At 37.3% G+C, this 22,608-nt stretch overlaps 2 protein-coding genes across 3 annotated transcripts; both read right to left on the bottom strand.

Moving 5' to 3' along the window:
* Window positions 1–533: 533 nt before the first annotated feature.
* LOC132850623 (NXPE family member 3-like) lies at window positions 534–5,797 on the bottom strand. Its single transcript, XM_060877269.1, has 5 exons — window positions 5,662–5,797; window positions 4,603–5,372; window positions 4,295–4,365; window positions 2,726–2,926; window positions 534–2,532 (listed from the first exon to the last, which is right to left on the bottom strand). Exons 1-5 carry the CDS (start codon window positions 5,752–5,754, stop codon window positions 1,979–1,981), a joined length of 1,689 nt encoding a protein of 562 aa, XP_060733252.1. The 5' UTR covers window positions 5,755–5,797; the 3' UTR covers window positions 534–1,978.
* Window positions 5,798–11,065: 5,268 nt separating this feature from the next.
* On the bottom strand, window positions 11,066–16,028 carry LOC132850035 (NXPE family member 3-like). Of its 2 annotated transcripts, XM_060876143.1 has the most exons (6): window positions 15,284–16,028; window positions 14,327–14,421; window positions 13,136–13,908; window positions 12,876–12,946; window positions 11,830–12,027; window positions 11,072–11,729 (listed from the first exon to the last, which is right to left on the bottom strand). In XM_060876143.1, the coding sequence occupies exons 2-6, from the start codon at window positions 14,417–14,419 to the stop codon at window positions 11,176–11,178; spliced, it is 1,689 nt and encodes a 562-aa protein (XP_060732126.1). In that variant the 5' UTR covers window positions 14,420–14,421; window positions 15,284–16,028; the 3' UTR covers window positions 11,072–11,175. The 2 variants fall into 2 exon arrangements, with proteins under 2 accessions (XP_060732127.1, XP_060732126.1); XM_060876144.1 differs by lacking the exon at window positions 15,284–16,028 and having other exon boundaries at window positions 11,066–11,729; window positions 14,327–14,492.
* Window positions 16,029–22,608: the final 6,580 nt, after the last annotated feature.

Consider the following 22,608-nt stretch of genomic DNA (forward strand, 5'->3'; position numbering starts at 1 on the left):
ATTATGTTTTGTAGTGCATTTAGAAGTATTACATTTACAAATTTATTTGCAGAATTCAACAATAGCCAGTGAATTAGCTACAGCAGGCTAATGTTACTGTGTTGACCAAAGACCATGGCTTGGCTGATATTTGCATACATATTCATAAACCTACGCATAATTTGTTGGATGACTTTACATAGTGATGAGAATTATCTGAAGAACAGCTTAATTTTTAATAGCTTTCAAGTTTATCTTTAACAATAGCAATCAGAAATAATATTTATGCTTAAAGTATTAGAAATATGTATGCTTCAGTCATAGATTAAAGGATAGGTGGTTTATTAAAACAAAAGCCTAAAATGTTATTATTATTATTATTATTATTATTATTATTATTATTATTATTATAATAATAATAATAATAATAATAATAATAATAATAATAATAATAATAATAATAATAATAATTATTATTATTATTATTATTATTATTATTATTATTAATAATTAATTAATAATTGGCAGACAACTGAAGACCCTGGGACACCCTGTGATGTGTCCACTTGGAGAGGGGAACTGAGTTCTGAAAATAGCAAGCTGTCTAACATAGATCATACTTGTATCTATGCAGAAAAAATCCCCAGTACAACAAGGCTCTGTCTGTACTTTCAGGATCTATTCAGATGTGGTGAAAAGATGTAATTCATTCAGTATCTGATGCATCAGGGGTGGACTGGCCATCTGGAGTACCAGGACATTTCACAGAGGCCTGGTGGTCATTCTGTCCTGCCTGCTGTGCATAGGCTTAAGAATGAATAACTCCACCACACGACCCAACGTCAGCAACACACGCCTCTACAGCATGGCTAGCTATTGTCTGATAAGTCATATATATGTATACACACACACACATATTTATAGATTACAGGTCTTGTACAGGTCTTAAAATAGAGTGTCTGAAAGTAAAGGTCTTCCTTTTTCAGGCTTATAGATTAATGTACATCCCATGAAACAAGACGTTTTAGTTTTAATTGTGTTATAGTTGACTCACTCAGAGGTTAATTTGAACATTAAAATTCAGAAAACATTAATTGTACAATAGACAGAGAGTACTTATAACTAAAACTATACGTTAAATAAATGTCTCCTAAGAAAAACCTCACCACATTACTGATTATAATAAGTACTTTGTTAAACAGCATGTTTTTAAATTAATTTATTATTATTATTATTATTGGATTTTGTGGAGAGTCTGCCATGTGTACTAGCCATTGCCAAGGGCGTTGCCACCCCTTTTACTCCTCACGTGCCCCAGTAATGATCTGCAATGATTTAATTTGACTCATATTGTATTACTGACTCCTGTAGGTGGATATCCAAAAGTTCTTTTTACCAAGCAGAAACAAACAAACAAAACGAGAAAAAACAAAACAGAGCATGATAGAGGTAAAATATCAGGTTACTAGAAAAGGTTACCAGGTTACTTATTTACAATTAAAACAAGCTATCAAACTACTAAAATTAGTACACCTTTTTAGGTCTGTGGCTGGTTGCAAAATTTGCCTAGATTTTACCTGTAACTTTGACACCTACAGTACAGGACCATTACCCACTTAAAAGAAAAAGATATGGAAGTTGAGCAAATGATTTCCTGATGATTCACCCTATTTGAGGTAAATGTATTTTCAACGATAATTATTAAAGCTAATTGAAGGAATTATTAGCATGGTATTAACTTGCATGGTGCAGTATGTACAGCTGTAGTTGTAGGCAGCTCCACACATGGCTGAGGTGCACAATGGGGTTTCACCATTCAAGACAGGCTTCACCATCTTACTGTTTTATCAGTTAAAAGGTAAGATGTTGGTAAATTGAGTCACAGCAAACTGATTGACATTTTTTTTTGGTTCTTTATGCTACCCTTACATTGTTTTATTGTTATATTTGTGGAATGCATTGTGGAATATATACATTACATAATTTATTTTTCACAATTCTATATTTTTCTAACTGGACAGATAAAGGAGAGGATTACATTAATCATGTTTTTGATAATGTCTTGGGGTGGGTGTAGGTTATGGGATAAGTGGTGGGCCAGTGTCATTTCCCAGGCATCCAGCAACTTCACATTGAGTCCTTTGAACATGGCACGCAGCACAGTGTCAATCTGCAGACAGAACCAGTCACTGTTGAACATAGTGTTCTCTGGGTCCAGCTTTTGCAGGTTGGCAGTGCGGATCACCACCAACGTAGCTGGATCACGGTTAAGCAGCCGCATCACGGCCTTACGAATGTGCCGGAGGCGCCGTATATAAGTTTCAATAGGAAAGGAGCTAAAGTGAGCCCACACACTCACAAGCACGATCGTGTTCGGCCCACCCTGTATCCTGTCTATCTCATTTGCTGCATAGTGCAGCTCAGAGGAGAGCACTGGGGTGAGGCGGATGGGTGGCCCATGGGAGCAATATCTTACCAGAATGTTGTTTGTGCTGTCGACAGCCATAAATGGTCCTATTCTCTTAGGAGTGTAAAGATTTAACTGTTTGAGATCTGCAGAGAAAAGAAAGGGGGCATCATGGGAAAAATAGATAAGACAGATAGATCTTTTAATATATTCTACAGGAAATTTCAGACAAGAAACTAAAGAATGACTGAGTTATCAAAATTAATTATATCACTAAGCAAATAATTTAATAAAATAAAGATTACTGAAAGAAAATAAAGCTTGAATGTAGTTTCTTACCAGGAACAAAAGCAGTGAGGTACTTGTACCATTGACGCAAAGTGGAATCTCCAAGCATGTACACAATCTTCCCTCTAAGACAACGTGTTATGGCTGATGGGTCATTAAACTGTTGGACAGCTGAACCACTCAAAGACCTCCAGGTACCATTAAAGTAGTAGCCAGCAGCATTGTAATTGTTTTTTACTATGGCGTTTTGTTCTTTGAGGGGAAAAGAAATGAACATTTATTCTTAATCATTACAATATACATGTTATTTGAGTCTGTTAATCAGAACATGCTACAGAGCCTCGTTTATCAACAGTATGCACAAATCTGTGTATAAACTGGTATCTAAAGCAAAGGGTGAGATTTGAGAGAATGGTTTACTTAGATTTGCTAGGATTTGTCCCCAATGTTGGAGACCCTCTTACAATAGATTGTGAAGCATCATTAATTAATGGTGCTTGCAAAGCATCATTCTTACTATCCTGCATACTCTTCCGGACAAAACTTTGGCGCGTAACTTGTTCCGCAGCTTTTGTCCTAGACCCATCAATGAGGGGTCAAATTGACCGGCTCATTGAGAAGAGGTGTGTTATGACTTTTCTAAGCGATCCGAGTACTGGTACTCCCGGTACCGGGTCTCAAATCGGCCTTTTTTCCCATAGACTCCCATTATAAACTTTGGAGGTTTAGAAATCGGCAAGCTTTTGAACTATCTACACCAAACTCGGCCAGCTCCTTTAGGGTGATACTCTGAACAATCTTTTAAATTGGTGTACCGACTGGCCTTCCGGTTGTGCCGCAGCCCCACCCCCAAAATATGCAAAATCAAAAAACTTTTTACAACATGGACATGTGACATATCAAAACACTCAGAACAATGGGGGAACTTCCTCACGTGTATTTTGATGAAGTCACGTGACGTCACGTGATTTCATGTGAAAATAAAAAATTTGCACAACATGGACATGTGACATATCAAAATACTCAGCACGATGAGGGGAACTTGCCACGTGCAAGCACCATTCACAGTTTCTTCAGGAAATGTACGTTCTAGTTACACTTACTGTCCAGTTTAGTTTAGTTTGCTGCACAATATATACTACCCCATGACAGGTGCCACTGTACCAAGATATTCAATGTTATTTGCGTCACTGAGTGGTTTTACTGTTCTGGCTGATGTGTATTATCATCCTTAAAATATCGTAAGGTTTTTTGTTAAAAGATGTCTGCATTGACTGTTAAATTAATGGTATGTCTCCTTGATTTTTTTAACCAAGATGTATTGATCACACTGCGTGAACCTAGGCCATGTGACCCTAGATGCACACTTTTTACTGAACTAAAGTTCAACAAATTGTTTCCAGAGCCTGACATATTGCAGGATCCATAAAACATAGTATACTGAATAAACACAAATACATTTGATAACCATTCACTATACTGTATTCAACATTTTTATTGATCTTAATAACATTAGATCTGATACCTATTTTTTTCTTCCAAATAAATTTTCTAATGTACAACATGAGTATGAATTTGAATTCAGTGCTGAATGAACTGCAAATTTAATATAAAATATACCGTTGTTTGCAGGCAATACAGTCACTTTGTCCATTGCAGATGCAGGTATAGGAACTTTAAGATTTACACCCCTGAAATAAAAGGTAAAATATATTTTGTCAAACAATTACATAATTGAATTCTTATTTACATCATAGCATGATTTTATTATTAAATCATACTAAAATATTTCAGAGCTGATAATTTGAGAGCTATAATCTTCACAGCTGATATCTTAAATAACACTAATTATCTGCTTTTCCCTGATTTCTCAAATAATAAGCTATCTAAAAACATTTCTCCAAAAAAGGGCCCATCTACCACCTCACCTCTTGAAGAAATGTGCTTCATATTTTGTAATGAGGTTTTTAGTAAATCCCCCTGTAGCATGATTTATTCGTGTGTCACAGCCTATCTTTTCAGGTTTGTAGCAGTACCAGGGCTCTCCAGTTACAGGGTCAGTGAAATTGCAGAGTGGTTTCTGATTGAAAGGAAGGCACAAGTTGCAGATGGTTGTCTCTGACAGGGAGCCGGAGCGGAACAGGCTTGTGTAAAATACTCTGTCTGGTTGCTCTTCCTGCAGCCTCTTGAGCACCGCAACTGCCTCACTTGGATGCACCATGGTAATTTCTACTCGCACTTCACCAGCCCACAGCAACGGGAACAGTACTGTATAGTTCCCATCATTGTGGTCATGCACCTTCCCTGCAACCCCAGCACGCAGCTCAGGTGAATGCAGCCTGGCTATCAGGAAATCTCCGCCATGCTTCTTAGGTTGGCCCAAGAAGTTGTGCACATGGACTTTAACCACAAGCTGATCACCTATGTGTTGCTCTGGTGGACCCTGAATCACAAAGTAGCTCTTGGCAGGATTACTGCTGAACTTCACAGGGAGCCCTTTCATGTGTGGACCTGGCCATGCAAGGGAATTGAGCAAATGTCTCTGTTCTATGGCCTCTTCTTCTGTGAGCTTCTGGACAAATCGGCCACAGTATGTCTGGTTTACCACCACCGGCCACACGAGTTCAGGAGGCTTAAAGGCTGAGTGAATGCTGCTCTTAATTTTGTAGAAGGTGAATGTTAGTTGACCATTTAAATCCTGTACACAGTGAAAATAGCAAATTTGAATTCAGTACACAATCAAAGCAGTGGACACAAATCAGGGAAAGTCTTGAACACAACAGCAGTAATAAATTTCAGTAGACTTTGTCATTAATCCTAAATATATTTTGCCAATGCATTTAATTAAAAAAGTTATTTTATGTTCCCTTGCATAAATATACATACACACATTATATATCTAATTAATACACATTATATATATAATTAATACACATCAGCTGTCTGTATGGACGTCTTCGGCTCTGAATGAGTTACAGTATACTTACCTCTAGAGATGTGATTATGCTAATGAGCAGTATAAATCCTATTACTGCCAATACAGCAAAGATAAGTGACAATCTGGGTGTGCGTCCAACCATGACTGGGTGCCACAGTCACAACACATGGTGACAGTTATCCATCAGTATATCAGCAAAAAAAGAAAATTGAACAACCTTTTATTATTATTATTATTATTATTATTATTATTATTATTATTATTATTATCATCATCATCATCATCATCATTATTATTATTTGTAGTAGTAGTAGCAGTAACATTACTGTTGTTGTTATTACTGTTATTATATAATAATATTCAAATAATTTTGAGTCCAATCTCTAAGTGATTTGCATATAAAAGTTAAGCAGATAAACCAATAAACACAAACAAGCAAACAAACAAATAAATCTATGAACATGGCTGACATCATGAGTAGCCTTGCAGTTTCACCGCACCAATGTCCCCAGTTTGGTGTTTTTTTATTATTCAGCCTGTATGGTGCTACACAGGGCTGGTGTGATACACACCGGCTTGATGCAGAGGGCTTTATACTTGATTCTGTAGGGCCAAAATATACAATATATACATTATAGGGCCAATAACACTGTAATAACTGAATGTGTTACTAAGGTTGATATGGAAGAACTTGGGTGGCCTGTACAGAGCACTAATCTCAATAACTTTGAAATGAATGTTAATGCCAACTGTACTTCAGGCCTCCTCACCTGACATCAGTGCATGATTTCACTTTAGCTCTTTTGGCTAAAATCCCCAAAGCTGCACCCCAACATCTAATGGAAAGACTTCAAGAAGAGTGAAGTTTAGAACTAGATATGAAATAGAAAATAAAATGAGCACATATGGCTTTGATGACAGACATTTGCCCATATAGTGTATCCACATGAATACAAATCTTATCAGACCGTTGGTCTGTCATTAAAAAATGACAGGAAGAATGTGGCATCCCCCTCATCTGACTGTTTACGTGGTTCAGGTCTGTTGTGGTGCTGATCTCAAAGTAAGATTAACACCACAATGAGCTCAAAATACGTGCGTAAATTAGGAACGCGTTGATACACTGCACTGCACTTTGGAAGAGAAAATGTATCTTTGGAAATGGCATCGCTATCTCCGGCAGCTGAAGCGGAAACAAATAACGCGTCAGTTAAAAAAAAAACACTTTTTTGGACCACAGATGCCCAGAACACGAAGGTTTTGAGAAAATGCACACCTAAGTGAAAGGACAGCGTTTTCTGGAGATTCGGTACCAGACACCTGAAACTCTTTTAAAGGTAGCCTAAGCCATGTTTACTTTGATGCCAGCCCTGGCTTTCTTGATTATTATGCAAAATACTGAATTAATTTGCGGTAAGACTAAATTTATTGTGTTATATGGTATACAAATAAATAAAAACATATAAAACATGGAGGTAAAAGACTTACCGGTCTGTGTAAACAACTGCGTAAATCTAGTTTATGAGCACAGCATGTGAGTCAAGAGTGTCTTCAGGAAGAACCTGAAAATGTTCTTTACTAATTCAAATTCTGTAGTTTAGTATAGTATGTATAAATACTTTATACAAGTATGTAAACTCTCTAGTTATGCATTTCCAACAACAGTGTTTAACCAGTCGACGTGTGAACCCCCTGTCTACTCCTGGGAGAACTCCACTCCCTCTCGATTTACGCACACATCTATGCCACTGCGTAGCGCGGTCCTTATCCCCATTATCGCCTTTTCTTTCACAGAAAGTTCTTTGGTCGCATTGACAAAATTGGTACTATTGTAAAATAAGCAATTTGAAAGTGTTACACAATTATGTTCATCTCTCATATTGCTTTATTATTGTTGTGCTCTTTTGAATGTTTGCAGCAAAATAATTATAAGCAGAGAGTGCAATGAAGATTTTCTAATGTAAGGGACTTTACTGTAGAAGTTTACTCCGAGTCAAAATAGACAGTAATAATTAACACACTAAACATCAGCTTGACTCAGAAGATGGGGAAATATGTGTACAGTGGTAAGTAAGTGTAGATTTATTACTGAGTAAACATACTCTTTAAAAAAAGCACATTTTAATATAAAATATTAATATTAAATCATATTCTAAGAGTAATAGAATAAATTAGTTCTTTAAAAAGAGTTCTTTTTAGATAAATATAAACTGTGAACCAACTAAGGTCCCACAGCTAGCTGGGAAAAGATTAAATCAGTGTGTGTGTTCTTGCTGTTTTATATACTGTTGGGATGAACAGGTACGCTACACATTTTAGAGAATGTTCCAGTACACTATGACACTGACTCACAATCAGCCAATTAAACCACACAAAAAACTCACTCACTCACTCACTCACTCACTCACTCATTTTCTTATCCAAACTACCTCAGGTCACGGGGAGCCTGTGCCTATCTCAGGCGTCATCGGGCATCAAGGCAGGTTACACCCTGGACGGGGTGCCAACCCATCACAGGGCACACACACACTCTCATTCACTTACGCAATCACACACTATGGACAATTTTCCAGAGATGCCAATCAACTTACCATGCATGTCTTTGGACCGGGGGAGGAAACCGGAGTACCCGGAGGAAACCCCCGAGGCACGGGGAGAACATGCAAACTCCACACACACAAGGCGGAGGCGGGAATCGAACCCCCAGGGATAATATTATTAATCTTCAAAGTATGCCATATTAAAATCCTGAATAGTTTCACTTTGAAAAAGGGCAGAGTTACATAAAAAGACTAAATATAATTTTTTTTAAATATTATGAAGTAAATGTTAATATTATGTGTAATGTATTGTTTATGCGAATCTATTCCATGCATTACGGTAGTTTCTCCGTGTGTGGAGAGAGCGCTGATTGGAGCAGAGAACAGTGTAATGGAGAGCGAGATCGGAAGCACTCGTCAGTAAAGACTCTGCAGTGAAATGGTTGTCCGTGTTGTTCCTTTTTGCAGAAAACATAACATTATGAAACAAAATAATGTTATAGGATAAATAATGTTAGGGATAATAATAATAATAATAATAATAATAATAATAATAATAATAATAATAATAATAATAATAGTAATGATTATTATTATTATTATTATTATTATTATTATTATTATTATTATTATTATTCTCCTTCTTCTTCTTCTTCTTCTTCTTCTTCTTCTTATTATTATTATTATTATATTATTATTATTATTGTTATTATATCTATCATATAATATAATAATAAATAATACATTAAGTGCTTTGCAAATAAAAGTTCAGCAAATGAACCAAAATATATCTGATAAAGCACATAAATAAATAAAAGATTATAATAAATAATAATAAATCTATTAACATGGTTGACACAGTGAATAGCATTGCAGTCTCACAGCTCCAGTCCACAGTTTCACCTTTCATTGTTTAAAGTCTGTGAATTATGATTATTTACCCTGAATCTGTGACAATTTCCTCTGGGCATTTCAGTTTCCTCCTGTATTTCTCCCACCTTCCACAAACATGCTGGTAGGTTTACCTATACTAGGAGTTTGCCAAGGTTGGAATAACATGAAGAAGAGCAAAAGTTCTTTTTCAGTGGGGAAGAACTTGGGTGGCCTATACAGAACCCCAATCTCAATCCTACTGAACACCTTTGGGATGAACTTTAATGCTAACTGTACTTCAGGCCTTCTTACATGACATAAGTAGCTCACTAATGCTCTTTTGTCTGAATGAATACAAATCCCCAACATATGCCATATAGTCTATCTACAGGAATGCAATTAAATTTCATAACTTTGCTAAATCATAGTCCTTGTTGTAAATACCAAATATGCCATTTTGCATTAGTGTGGCATTTACAATACTTAGCATTTAAGAAGGCAAAGAGTCTGTACAACTTTTTGAAAGAGTTCCAATAACATTACCATATCTTGAAATTTGGAGTAAATTGAATAGTTGTTTTAATGGCTGTTTTATAAAATCAAACAGCCATTCAAGCATTTCCAAAACTGTAAGACAGCCACTCTTATTATCAATATTAACATACTTCTACCTTTTCTTGGCTCAGACCTATTCACATTTTCATTATTCTATTTTCCTTCTATTTTCAAAGAACAGAACATGCAATTTTTGTACTATTTGCAGCTGCTGTCCAGAACATTGATTATCTCATTTCAGAGGTCAAGGGGTAGGATATATTAGGCAGCATGTGTACAGTCATGCCTTGAAGTCGATGTGTTGGAAGCAGAAATATGGGCAAGCATAAGGATCTTAGCGATTTTGACAAGGACAAGGACAGATTGTTATGTATAGATGACTGCGTCAGAGCAGATTATCCCAGCATGCAATGTTTAGCACCTACTAACAATCATCTAAGGTAGGACAAACAGTGAACTATACAATGAGCATAGGGACAGAAGGCTAGCCCATCTGGCTGATTCCACAAAAGAGCTACTGTTGCACGAATTGTTAACGTTAATTCTGGCTATAAAGGAAACATAGAGTGCTTCACCGTGTATGGGGCTGCATAGCCACAGAACTGGTCTGATGATTTGTGTTTGCTTTGACATTTCATGGATGGCTGGGAGCATGTGCTCTGCCTACACAAAGAAAAGATTGCAACAGGATGCACTATGGGAAGAAGGCAAGCCAGCAGATGCAGTGTGATGCTCTGGGCAATGTTCTACATGGAAACCCTGAATCCTGGCATTCATGTGCATGTTACTTTGACATGTACCAGCTACATTGCTGCAAGCACTGCTGAAGTCTAAATACACCCCTTTAACAGTAATCCCTAATGGCACTGACCTTGTAGCAGGATAATGCTCCCTGCTACATTGCAAAATTTGTTCAGCAATGGTTTGAGGAACATGACAAAGTGCTCAAGGTGCTACTAAATCTTGAGAAGGTGAATTCACTTTTGGGTGAAACTGGATAGTTATATACAGTAAAAAAAAAAAATCCTAAAAACAAATAAACCCCCTGATATTGAGATTGTATTTTTACAACTTTAAAGATGTTTAAATTCATATCCTGCGTGCATTATGTGGAAAATAAACTGTAAATTTTTAAAATGATACTCAACTCTTAAGTGGTTTTATTATTAATTATAGCTGTGTTTAACATTTTTCAGATTTGCAGATGGTGGAAATTTTCCTGGATCAAACATTAAAGCTTGTGAGCAAGCACAAAATAAATAAACAAAATTTATGAAAATTATCTTAGAAATTATTTATTCAAATATTTATATTTTATAATAGTTATCAAATATCTTGTGTATACTGAAAGTAAGCTCATTATTGTAAACATTGTAAAGGTTTCATGATTATGCTTATCTATCATTTTGATTTATTACTGTTGTGCAGAATAACGTACAGAGTGTTCATATTAAAAGTAGGATGAGCCTTCAAACATTTGATTTTAAATTAAGATTAACTTTTGAAACTAATTTGGAGAACTATTGTGACCATTATCACACAGTTTATATTATAATAATAACATTTTAATAAATACAAAGGTTTTGTACACAATTTTATTTTTTCCCAACTGGACAGGTAAAGGAGAGGATTACATTAATCATGTTTTTTATAATGGTTTGGGGTGGGTGTAGGTTATGGGGTAGGTGGTGGGCCAACGTCATTTCCCAGGCATCCAGCATCTTCACATTGAGACCTTTGAACATGGCACGCAGCACAGTGTCAATCTGCAGACTTAACCAGTTGCTATAGAACAGGCTGTATGCTGGATTCATGGTCTGCAGGTTGGCAGTGCGGATCACAACCAACGTATCTGGCTCACGGTTCAGCAGCCGCACCACAGCCTTGCGAATGTGCCGTAGACGCCGTATATATGTTTCGATAGGGTAAGTGGCAAAGTGAGTCCACACAGTTAATATAAACACTGTGTTTGGCCCACCCTGTATCCTATCTATCTCATTTGCAATGTAGCGCAGTTCAGATGAGTGCACTGGGGTGGAGCGGAGGGGCGGCCCATGGCAGCGAAAGTTCACTAAAATATTATTACTGTTGTCCACTAGCATGAATGGTCCCACCTTATTAAGGCTGTAAAGATTAACTGGTTTCAGGTCTATAGAGAGGAGAAAGTAAGCATCATGTTGGATCAGCATGAAAAGACTAGTGTGTTTATGCAAGAAATTGATAAAAGACAAAGTAAATCGTGCTCTTACTAGGAACAAAAGCAGCGAGGTACTCAAACCACTGCCGTATTGTTGAATCTCCATGCATGTACACAATCTTCCCTCTTAGACAATTTGTTATGGCTGATGAGTTATTAAACTGCTGGGTGGCTGCACCGCTCAAAGACCTCCAGTTATCTTGAAAGTAGTAGCCAGCAGCATTGTAAGTACTTTTTACTTCGGTTTGATCTTTAAAAGGGGAAATAATATTAATATTAATCACAACATAGTTTACTAAAAACACAAATCAGAGTGTTATCTATGTGTTTAAATGTGAAGAGAGGGCTTTGTTCTTTGGGTTTGTCTTAGTCTTTAAAGTTGTAGACTATTTTTGTCAGAAAACAAAAGTAAAAGTACCTTTTAAAGTAATGCCTGTATGCCATAAGTGGTTATTTGAGGGTGTGTGTGTATTTTGTATGTGCAGTGAAATGCAAATCACAACTGCAATAATAAAAATGTTTTAACAAAAAAATAATAAAATAGTAATTAAAGCATGTTTAAATGTCTGAAAAGTTGTAAAGTATTAGAACTTAATTAACCTGGAAGACATTTTAGTGCTAACTACTCATGTCAAGAACTGTTATTAGTAATTGTCATCAGAGCTTAATAAATGATCTGACCCTTCAAACATTAACCTAACTCTCAAATGTCAGGTTTTGGATATTTTTTCCAGACAGAAAAGGAAGCCCATCCTCTTCTGGGTGTCACAAGAAAGTCTTATTGAGTCATCACAATACAGTAAGGTGTGTTGAATGTATTTTTCTTTAATATTTTAGCAGATCTTTAGAGTTTTAGCTTTAAGTCTGTAAGTTAAATGAAAACTATAAGAACTGCCCCAATGCTTGAATGGGTGTCTAAAGTTTGGCCCCAGGGCCAAATGTGACCTGCTGACAGATGTTAGGCAGGCTTTCTTTTGATGTATTACTATTCACCAGGCTGAAGCTTAAATTTTAATGTAGTCAAAATATATTTCTTTCTAAAGTATGTCAAATTGCAAAATCACTGTTGAAAAAACTGCAATGTAAAATAAAACATACTATTTTCTGCAGGTAACACAGTCACATGGTCCACCTCTGCTGCGGGTATGGGCACTCTGACATTTACACCACTGAAACAAAATATTATTTATTATTTAAACTTTAAATGGCTAATTCATTGAATGGCTAATTCAGAGCAAGAGTAATTAAATCAAACCAAAACTTGATTTTCCCAGTTTTCTCAAATTACAAGGAATTAATCCAAACTTAAAAATCTATCTAAAAAGATATTTACAAATAGACTCCAGCTACTATCTCACCTCCTGAAAAAATCTGCTTCATACTTGTTAAAGAAGGTCTTCCTATAACCCCCGTTATAATGATTTATTCGTGTGTCACAGCCTAGCTTTTTGGGTTTGTAGCAGTACCAGGGCTCTCCAGTTTCAAGATCAGTGTAATTGCAGAGTGGTTTCTGGTTGATCGGAAGACACATGTCGCAGTCAGTTGTCTCTGACAGGGAGCCGGAGCGGAATAGGCTTTTAAAAACCACTGTGTCAGTTTGTTCCTCTCGTAGTCTCTTAAGAAACACCATTGCCTCACTTGGATGCAACATTGTAATTTGCACTTTCACTACACCAGCCCATAGCAACGGGAACAGTACTGTATAGTTCCCGTCATTGTGGTCAAGCACCTTCCCTGCAACCCCAGCACGCAGCTCAGGTGAATGCAGCCTGGCTATCAGGAAATCTCCTCCATGCTTCTTAGGTTGGCCCAAGAAGTTGTGTACATGGACTTTAACCACAAGCTGATCACCTATGTGTTGCTCTGGTGGACCCTGAATCACAAAGTAGCTCTTGGCAGGATTACTGCTGAAATTCACAGGGAGGCCTTTCACGGGTGGACCTGGCCATGCAAGGGAATTGAGCAAATGTCTCTGTTCTATGGCCTCTTCTTCTGTGAGCTTCTGGACAAATTGTCCACAGTATTTCTGGTGTACCACCACTGGGGACATGACTTTAGGAGGCTTAAAGGCTGAGTGAATGCTGCTCTTAATTTTGTAGAGCGGAAATCTTAGTTGATGATTTTTTAAATCCTGTAAACAGTGAAAAGAGCAAATTTGAATACGATACACAATCAAAGCAGTGGGCACAAATCAGGGAAAGTCTTGAACGACTAACAGCAGTAATAACTAGAATTAGACTTTGTCATTAATCCTCAATATATTTTGCTGATGCACTTACTTTAAAAAGCCATTTTACTTTCCATTGCATAATTGGGTACAACTAAAATTTTTGAGGGTTACAGCTGTCAAAATTTAGTAGGTAGTGTAGCAGTGTTGCTTTAAATGACTTCAGCACTGCAGTGCAAAATGTGTGTGTATATACTTGATACAATTTTTTAGAGCAAATAAATTAAATTATAGTGCTATTAAATACATTTAGTATAAAGTACCAAATGGACATCATTTGGTACTTTATGGACATCATTGGCCCTAAATGAGTTATACTCACCTTTAGAGATGTGATGATGCTAATGAGCAGTATAAATCCTATTACTGCCAATACAGCAAAGATAAGTGACAATCTGGGTGTGCGTCCAACCATGACTGTGTGCCACAGTCACAACACATGGTGACAGTTATCCATCAGTATATCAACATGAAAGGAAATTAAACAAAATATTAATATTATTATTATTATTATTATTATTATTATTATTGCTGTTGTTATTGTTGTTATTATTATATGACATATAGTAATAATTATTACATTAATAATGAGTTTAAAAGTGCTTTGCATATAAAAGTTAAAGAAATAAATCAATAAAGACAAACAAATAAACAAACAAATCTATGAACATGGCTAACACAGTGGGTAGCCTTGTAGTGGTGTGATACAGACAAACCTGAAGCAGAGAGCTTCATAGTTGATGAAGTAGGGCAAAAACATACAATATATACACAGTATAAGACCTATAACAGTATAATACCTGAATGTTTTGCCAAGGATGACATGAAAAAACTTGAGTGACTTGAACAAAGAACTAATCTCAATACTACTGAACACCTTTGGAATGAATGTTAATGTGTAATGAGGAGTCAGTAGAATCGATAATGTTGATAAACACAGGGTGAAGTCAAGCAAACAATCCAAAAGCTCAATAGGACTGAGTGGAAGGACAGCGTTCTTTGGAGATCAAGCACTTGTCACCAGAAATTCTTTTAAAGGTAGCAAAAAACATACAATATTTACACAGTATAAGACCTATAACAGTATAATACCTGAATGTTTTGCCAAGGATGACATGAAAGAACTTGAGTGACTTGTACAAAGAACTAATCTCAATACTACTGAACACCTTTGGAATGAATGTTAATGTGTAATGAGGAGTCAGTAGAATCGATAATGTTGATAAACCCTCTGTACTTTTTGTGGTTATAAAATAAAACAAGAAAGTAAAAGACTTACCTGAACAACTGTGTAAATGTAGTTTATGAGCACTGCATGCGACTCAAGAGTGTCTCCAGGAAGAGCCTTAAAGTTTTCTCTACTAAGTAAAATTCTGTAGGTTAGTATAATGTGTATTAATATTATGTAAACTCTCAGGTAATACATTTCCAGTTAACCCTGTCCTCTCCTGGCAGAACTCCACTTCCTCTTGCAGAACTGCGCTCCCTTCTGTAATGGACGTTTTTACTAAGAAGCTGTTTGTGAAGTTCTGACCTTCTGTGTGCAGGACTAGAAGTTGGTTGTGACTAGAGATTGTTATTACTAGAGATTGTTTGTATAAATTATTAGAGGGTCACAATGGGCTGGAGACGGGTTGTCTCATAAATATCTCTAGGCAGACCTTGGTAAGGGTACGATTATCCTGATTGGGAGATGATCAGGCGTTGTCTATCTAGCCAATGGTAGATGATGTTTTCCTTTCTTCAGCTTCTGTGTTTGAATCATGATTATAAAAACTCAGTGAAATAAATTATTGGACTCTGGCCTCACTCATACTACACGGTGCCTCAGTGCCTTTTCAAGTTTCAGTACCATCATGATGAAATTATGCTGCACTATATGGTGTTTACATGTACACTTGAAAAAGTAACTGTGGCCTGATGTAGCTTTGACATTTAGATATAATGTCCAGATTACAACAACAAAATAAAAGCAAATATTTCTATTTAATGAGAATAACAAACCTGCTATTATTACTTATTAACTTTTTTTAGCTAACATATTCCACTAAAGTGGAATCTGATCTTGTTTTAAACATATTGATCTAAGACTTTTTTCTATTGTATATCTGCTGTTGCCTTCATCATTTTTTGGCTTTGTGCTAATGATTAAATGACCATGAAAAATTGCTCTGCCTAATTCATTAAAAATAATAATATTTTTACAATCTGTATACTATATCCTGCCTTTGGACAAGGTCAGATGGAAGGGATAATATTAGTAATCTTTAAAGTATGCTATATTAATTTCCTGAATAGTGTCACTTTGAAAAACGGCAGTGACATAAAAAGACTACATAAAATATTCTAATATTAGAAATATTAATGTGGGCTGTTAATTTGAAAATAATAGTGTACCGCAAACATGCCCACTAGACCACATATCGGAAAGACGTAGCGAGTATGAGATAACTGTAGTATGAGATACAATTCCCAAAATATTTTCAACCCTCAGATCCCTTGAGATCCAGGGAATTTTGAGGCCAACTCAACACCCTGAACTTCCTCAAAACCTTTGGAACAATTTATGCAGTGTGGCAGGTAACATTAATCGGCTAAAAAAAAAAAAAGGCAAGAACTTGCTTTGTATTGTGTAGAATGTGGACATTAGTTGTTTATTCAAATCCTACAAACAGTAAGAAGAGTTATATATATATATTCTTTATTCTGTAATATTTTTTGAAATTTAACCAACCATCTACATTTACATTTACAGCATTTGGCAGACGCACTTATCCAGAGCGAGGTACGTAAGTGCTTAAATCTCTAGCATTGGATACATTAATGCTGGCTCACTAGGTTAAATACTTAAGATACCATGAGTTTAAAACATTGTTCAAAGTTGCAATGAAAAAGTGTCAAAGGTTCCTTATATATATATATATATATATATATATATATATATATATATATATATATATATATATATACAGGGAGTGCAGAATTATTAGGCAAATGAGTATTTTGACCACATCATCCTCTTTATGCATGTTGTCTTACTCCAAGCTGTATAGGCTCGAAAGCCTACAACCAATTAAGCATATTAGGTGATGTGCATCTCTGTAATGAGAAGGGGTGTGGTCTAATGACATCTACACCCTATATCAGGTGTGCATAATTATTAGGCAACTTCCTTTCCTTTGGCAAAATGGGTCAAAAGAAGGACTTGACAGGCTCCGAAAAGTCAAAAATAGTGAGATATCTTGCAGAGGGATGCAGCACTCTTAAAATTGCCAAGCTTCTGAAGCGTGATCATCGAACAATCAAGCGTTTCATTCAAAATAGTCAACAGGGTCGCAAGAAGCGTGTGGAAAAACCAAGGCGCAAAATAACTGCCCATGAACTGAGAAAAGTCAAGCGTGCAGCTGCCAAGATGCCACTTGCCACCAGTTTTGCCATATTTCAGAGCTGCAACATCACTGGAGTGCCCAAAAGCACAAGGTGTGCAATACTCAGAGACATGGCCAAGGTAAGAAAGGCTGAAAAACGACCACCACTGAACAAGACACACAAGCTGAAACGTCAAGACTGGGCCAAGAAATATCTGAAGACTGATTTTTCTAAGGTTTTATGGACTGATGAAATGAGAGTGAGTCTTGATGGGCCAGATGGATGGGCTCGTGGCTGGATCGGTAAAGGGCAGAGAGCTCCAGTCCGACTGAGACGCCAGCAAGGTGGAGGTGGAGTACTGGTTTGGGCTGGTATCATCAAAGATGAGCTTGTGGGGCCTTTTCGGGTTGAGGATGGGGTCAAGCTCAACTCCCAGTCCTACTGCCAGTTTCTGGAAGACACCTTCTTCAAGCAGTGGTACAGGAAGAAGTCTGCATCCTTCAAGAAAAACATGATTTTCATGCAGGACAATGCTCCATCACACGCGTCCAAGTACTCCACAGCGTGGCTGGCAAGAAAGGGTCTAAAAGAAGAAAAACTAATGACATGGCCTCCTTGTTCACCTGATCTGAACCCCATAGAGAACCTGTGGTCCATCATCAAATGTGAGATTTACAAGGAGGGAAAACAGTACACCTCTCTGAAGAGTGTCTGGGAGGCTGTGGTTGCTGCTGCACGCAATGTTGACGGTGAACAGATCAAAACACTGACAGAATCCATGGATGGCAGGCTTTTGAGTGTCCTTGCAAAGAAAGGTGGCTATATTGGTCACTGATTTGTTTTTGTTTTGTTTTTGAATGTCAGAAATGTATATTAGTGAATGTTGAGATGTAATATTGGTTTCACTGGTGAAAATAAATAATTGAAATGGGTATATATTTGTTTTTTGTTAAGTTGCCTAATAATTATGCACAGTAATAGTCACCTGCACACACAGATATCCTCCTAAAATAGCTAAAACTACAAACAAACTAAAAACTACTTCCAAAAATATTCAGCTTTGCTATTAATGAGTTTTTTGGGTTCATTGAGAACATGGTTGTTGTTCAATAATAAAATTAATCCTCAAAAATACAACTTCCCTAATAATTCTGCACTCCCTGTATATATATATATATATATATATATATATATATATATATATATATATAAAGAAAGGGAAAGAAGTGCTAGTTGAAGTGTTTCCTGAATAAGTAGGTCTTCAACCGCTGTTTGAAAATAGCCAGTGACTCAGCTGTCCAGACCTCCAGGGGAAGTCCATTCCACCACCTTGGTGCAAGATCAGAGAAAAGTCTTGTAGTATACTTGCCTCTTACCCTGAGAGATGGTGGAACCAGTCGAGCAGTGCTGGTAGATCGGAGGGTGTGGGGTGCATTGCGAGGAGTGATGAGGGCTTTGAGGTAAGAGGGAGCTGGTCCATTTTTGGCTTTGTAGGCCAGCATCAGTGTTTTTAATCTGATGCGTACAGCTACAGGAAGCCAGTGGAGGGATCGCAGCAGAGGGGTGGTATGCAAGAACTTTGGCAGGTTGAAAACAAGCCGTGCAGCTGCATTTTGGATCATTTGCAGAGGACGGATTGCGTTCATAGGTAGACCTACCAGCAGTGCGTTGCAGCAATCCAGTCTTGAAATGACAAGAGACTGAACAAGTACTTCAGCAGCCTGTGTGGACAAAAATGTCCGAATACTTCTAATGTTGTAGAGAAGAAACCGACATGAGCGAGTCACATTAGCAACATGAGAGGAAAAGGACAGTTGATTGTCCATGGTTACCCCAAGGTTGCGAGCTGTGGCTGAAGGGGAGATCAGATCGTTGTGCAAGGATATAGCAAGATCATGACCTGGGGATGAATCACCTGGGATAAACAGCAGTTCAGTTTTGCTAGGATTGAGCTTTAACTGATGAGCCGTCATCCATGATGAAATTTTTGCCAGACATGCTGAGATCCGATCAGAAGCTGTGGTATTTGAGGGTGGGAAAGAGAAGATAAGTTGTGTATCGTCAGCATAGCAGTGGTAAGAGAACCCATGTGAGGAAATAATTTCACCAAGAGAATGAGTATACAGGGGAAAAAAGAAGAGGACCAAGTACTGAGCCCTGTGGTATTTATTCATGGCCATTTATTCCCTCTCTCTTTAACAACAGTGTTCTAAACTGTGTTGCATTTTCATTTGAAATTCTTTGACTTCAGTTTGTACTTTGTGTGGAAGTGGTGTTTGAACCTTGTGCGACACAATGCCAATCTATTGGCTAGGAGGGGTAGCTGACATAGTGAAGGGCCCCAGCAAGACAGCATCAACGTCACATACATTTAGCTTCTTTGTCTTCAGGGAGTGCTCTGTGTCTGTATGTGTGAATTGTCTGTCTTTTTGTTTGAGAAAAAGGCAAAAGAAGATAAAGAAAGGCTATGGATGGCATTCTAACAATCGACAGAGGAGAGAGGATGACACACACACTGTTTGTGTTTTTGTCAGTCCCATTCTGAGGTGAGCATTAAACCGGTAATATGTCAAATTGCAGTATAATCCAAAAATGGCATGCAGAAATACAAGTCAGAACAGTTTTAATAAACCCAAAGATAAATACCAAGCAAACATTATCACAGAGCAAACTAATCAGAAATAAAAAAAACTCCCAGGATCAAAAACCATGTAGAGCAGATACAGTAAACAAGGCAGGATAACTTTCAGCTTGGGGGGAGGAAACAAGGCAGGATGACTTTCGAGTTGGTCAACAGGGGTGAACTGTAGACACCATCTGGCAAGGAGCAAATTCTGGAAACGTCCTTATATAGCGCAGCCACACAAAATGGCTGACAATATGGAAGTGCTCATCCAAAATGGCCGCAGACCTGGAAGTGCTCTTTTGAAATGGCCACCGACACTGAAGGGCAATTCTTGACATTGATTATTTCTGAACAAGCATTGGGAGAGGGTAACCAATTACTCTGCTCCTGCTCGGCTGTTTTCTCAAGCCAAACCCACTGCTCCACTTGGCAGTGTTGTTGCTTTGGTCATGGGGTTTGCAGGTTGATTCAGTGGAAGCAGAACAAGAGATCTCCTTTCTCTAATCCTCTCCCTGATTTAGAAATCCCTGTTGTGGATCCAGAAGCTCGCTCTGCTATTTCCACCGATCCAAACAAGGCTATAGTGCTGTGTTCATCGGACCCTGAGAAGCTCAGTGTGGGTGTGAAAGAGCAGGTCAAATCTGAATAGCCTCCTCAGTCTGTCACGTTTAAGGAGCTGTTGAAGGTGGTGACGTGCTGTTGCCAAACTGAGTTACTTAAACCTTAATTCAGAAAACCCAAATGAACTGTGTGTAGTTCACTCCCCTGTGGTTGCAAAAGTTTTTTGTTTGTTGTTTTTTTTAACAAGAACTTGCTAATAAGCCCAGAAAATCTAGAAAATAAAATATCTGCTGACAAATCTACAATGCAATATAAAAACATAAAAATATGATAGGAGTCTAGTACATTGCCAACATATTGCTGCATGAATTGTAGTTGTATTTAACAGTATCTGTTTCACCTTCATTAACTAGATCTTAAAAAATTGCACCTGATCTAGCACAAGCTATTATTTTGTATTACATTTCATACTGTGCACAGTTAAATGTGTAGTTAATTTAATGAAACTATTAAAAAAAAAAAGGGCATGAAATTTTATTTTTTGGGCCATGAGAATGAGTAGTGGAAGCTAGGCCTAGAAAGAAAATTAATTATGCATTTTTTTTGCTCTGAGAATGTTAATAGAGAAGTAACAGATATAGTCCAAAGGAGTATATGACAGGGTGTCCAGAGAGAAGCTATAGTACAGTTTGAGGATGTCAGGAGTGGCAGAGAAGTACGTGAGAGTAGTTCAGGATATGTATGAGAGAAGTATGACATCAGTGATCTCAGACAGAGTGGGTCAAGTTGTGAGGTGAAGCTACATCAAGGATCAGTTTAGAGTCCTTTCTTGTTTGCTATGGTGATGGAAAGGATGACAGATAAAGTCAGACAGGAATCTCCATGGACAATGATGTTTGCGGATAACACTGTGATCAGTAGGGTGCAGGTGAAGGAACACCTGGAAAGGTGGAGGTCTGCTCTGGAAAGAAGAGGAATGAAAGTCAGTCGTAGTAAGACAGAAGAATACATGTGTATGAACGAGAGATAGGGAAGTAGAGCAGTGAAGTCACAGGGGGCTGAGGTCAATTTGGGGGCAAGTGTTCAGTTCGATGGGGAGTGTGGAAAAGAGGTGAAGAGCCGCTGAAAGGTGGGTTGGAGTGGGTGGAGAAAAGTGACAGAAGTGTTGTGTGACCAAAGGGTGTCAGCAAAAATCAAAGGAACCTTTCAACACAGTACAAGATAGTAGTGAGACCAGCTATGCTGTATGAGTTAGAGACTGTAGCAGTGAGGAAAAGATGTTGAAGTTCTCTTTAAATGTGACGAAGATGGACAGGATTAGGAACGAGCACATCAGTGGGACAGCTCAGGTTGGCTGTTTTGGGGACAAGGAGAGAGAGGCTAGATTGAGATGGTTTGAACATTTACAGAGGAGGGAGATGGTTATATTGGTGAAAGGATGTTGGAGATGGAGCTGCCAGGTAAGAGGTCAAGAGGAAGGACAATGAGGAGATTGTGTTAAAAGAGGACACAAAGTTAATTGGTGCAGGAGTAGAGGATGCTGAGGATAGAGTTAGGTGGATACAGTATCTAATTTCTCTATTAACCCTTGTATGTTGTTCCTATTTTTGTTACTCAGACAGTCTCTCAACACAATCAAAAATTTTATGTTAAAATACTCTACAGATGTTCACTTCATCCCAATTACAAGCAATATAAACAGCATATATGGTTAATATTTGCCCTTTACCTTTATTACATCACATTTTTTAATTAAAGTGCTACTCGTTTGTTGTTGTTTTTTAATAAAATGTAATAAAAAAAGAAAATCAAATTTAATCAAGTTATGAGTGGAGAAAAAAAATCAACAAATTTACAAGGAAGCAAAGTTTTTCAAAACTAATGATGTTTATGAATATGGGTCCCACAGACCCGAACACCATACAAGGGTTAAATTTGGACTGTTCTCAATATAGCCTCAAAGTTTATAAGCACACAAATGTGCTAAATTTTCATTATGAGAAATTATTATGTAATGGGTTGAGGATACATCCATAAAAATTCATTAG

Source organism: Tachysurus vachellii, chromosome 8 (genome assembly GCF_030014155.1).
Source record: "Tachysurus vachellii isolate PV-2020 chromosome 8, HZAU_Pvac_v1, whole genome shotgun sequence".
NCBI lineage: Eukaryota > Metazoa > Chordata > Actinopteri > Siluriformes > Bagridae > Tachysurus > Tachysurus vachellii.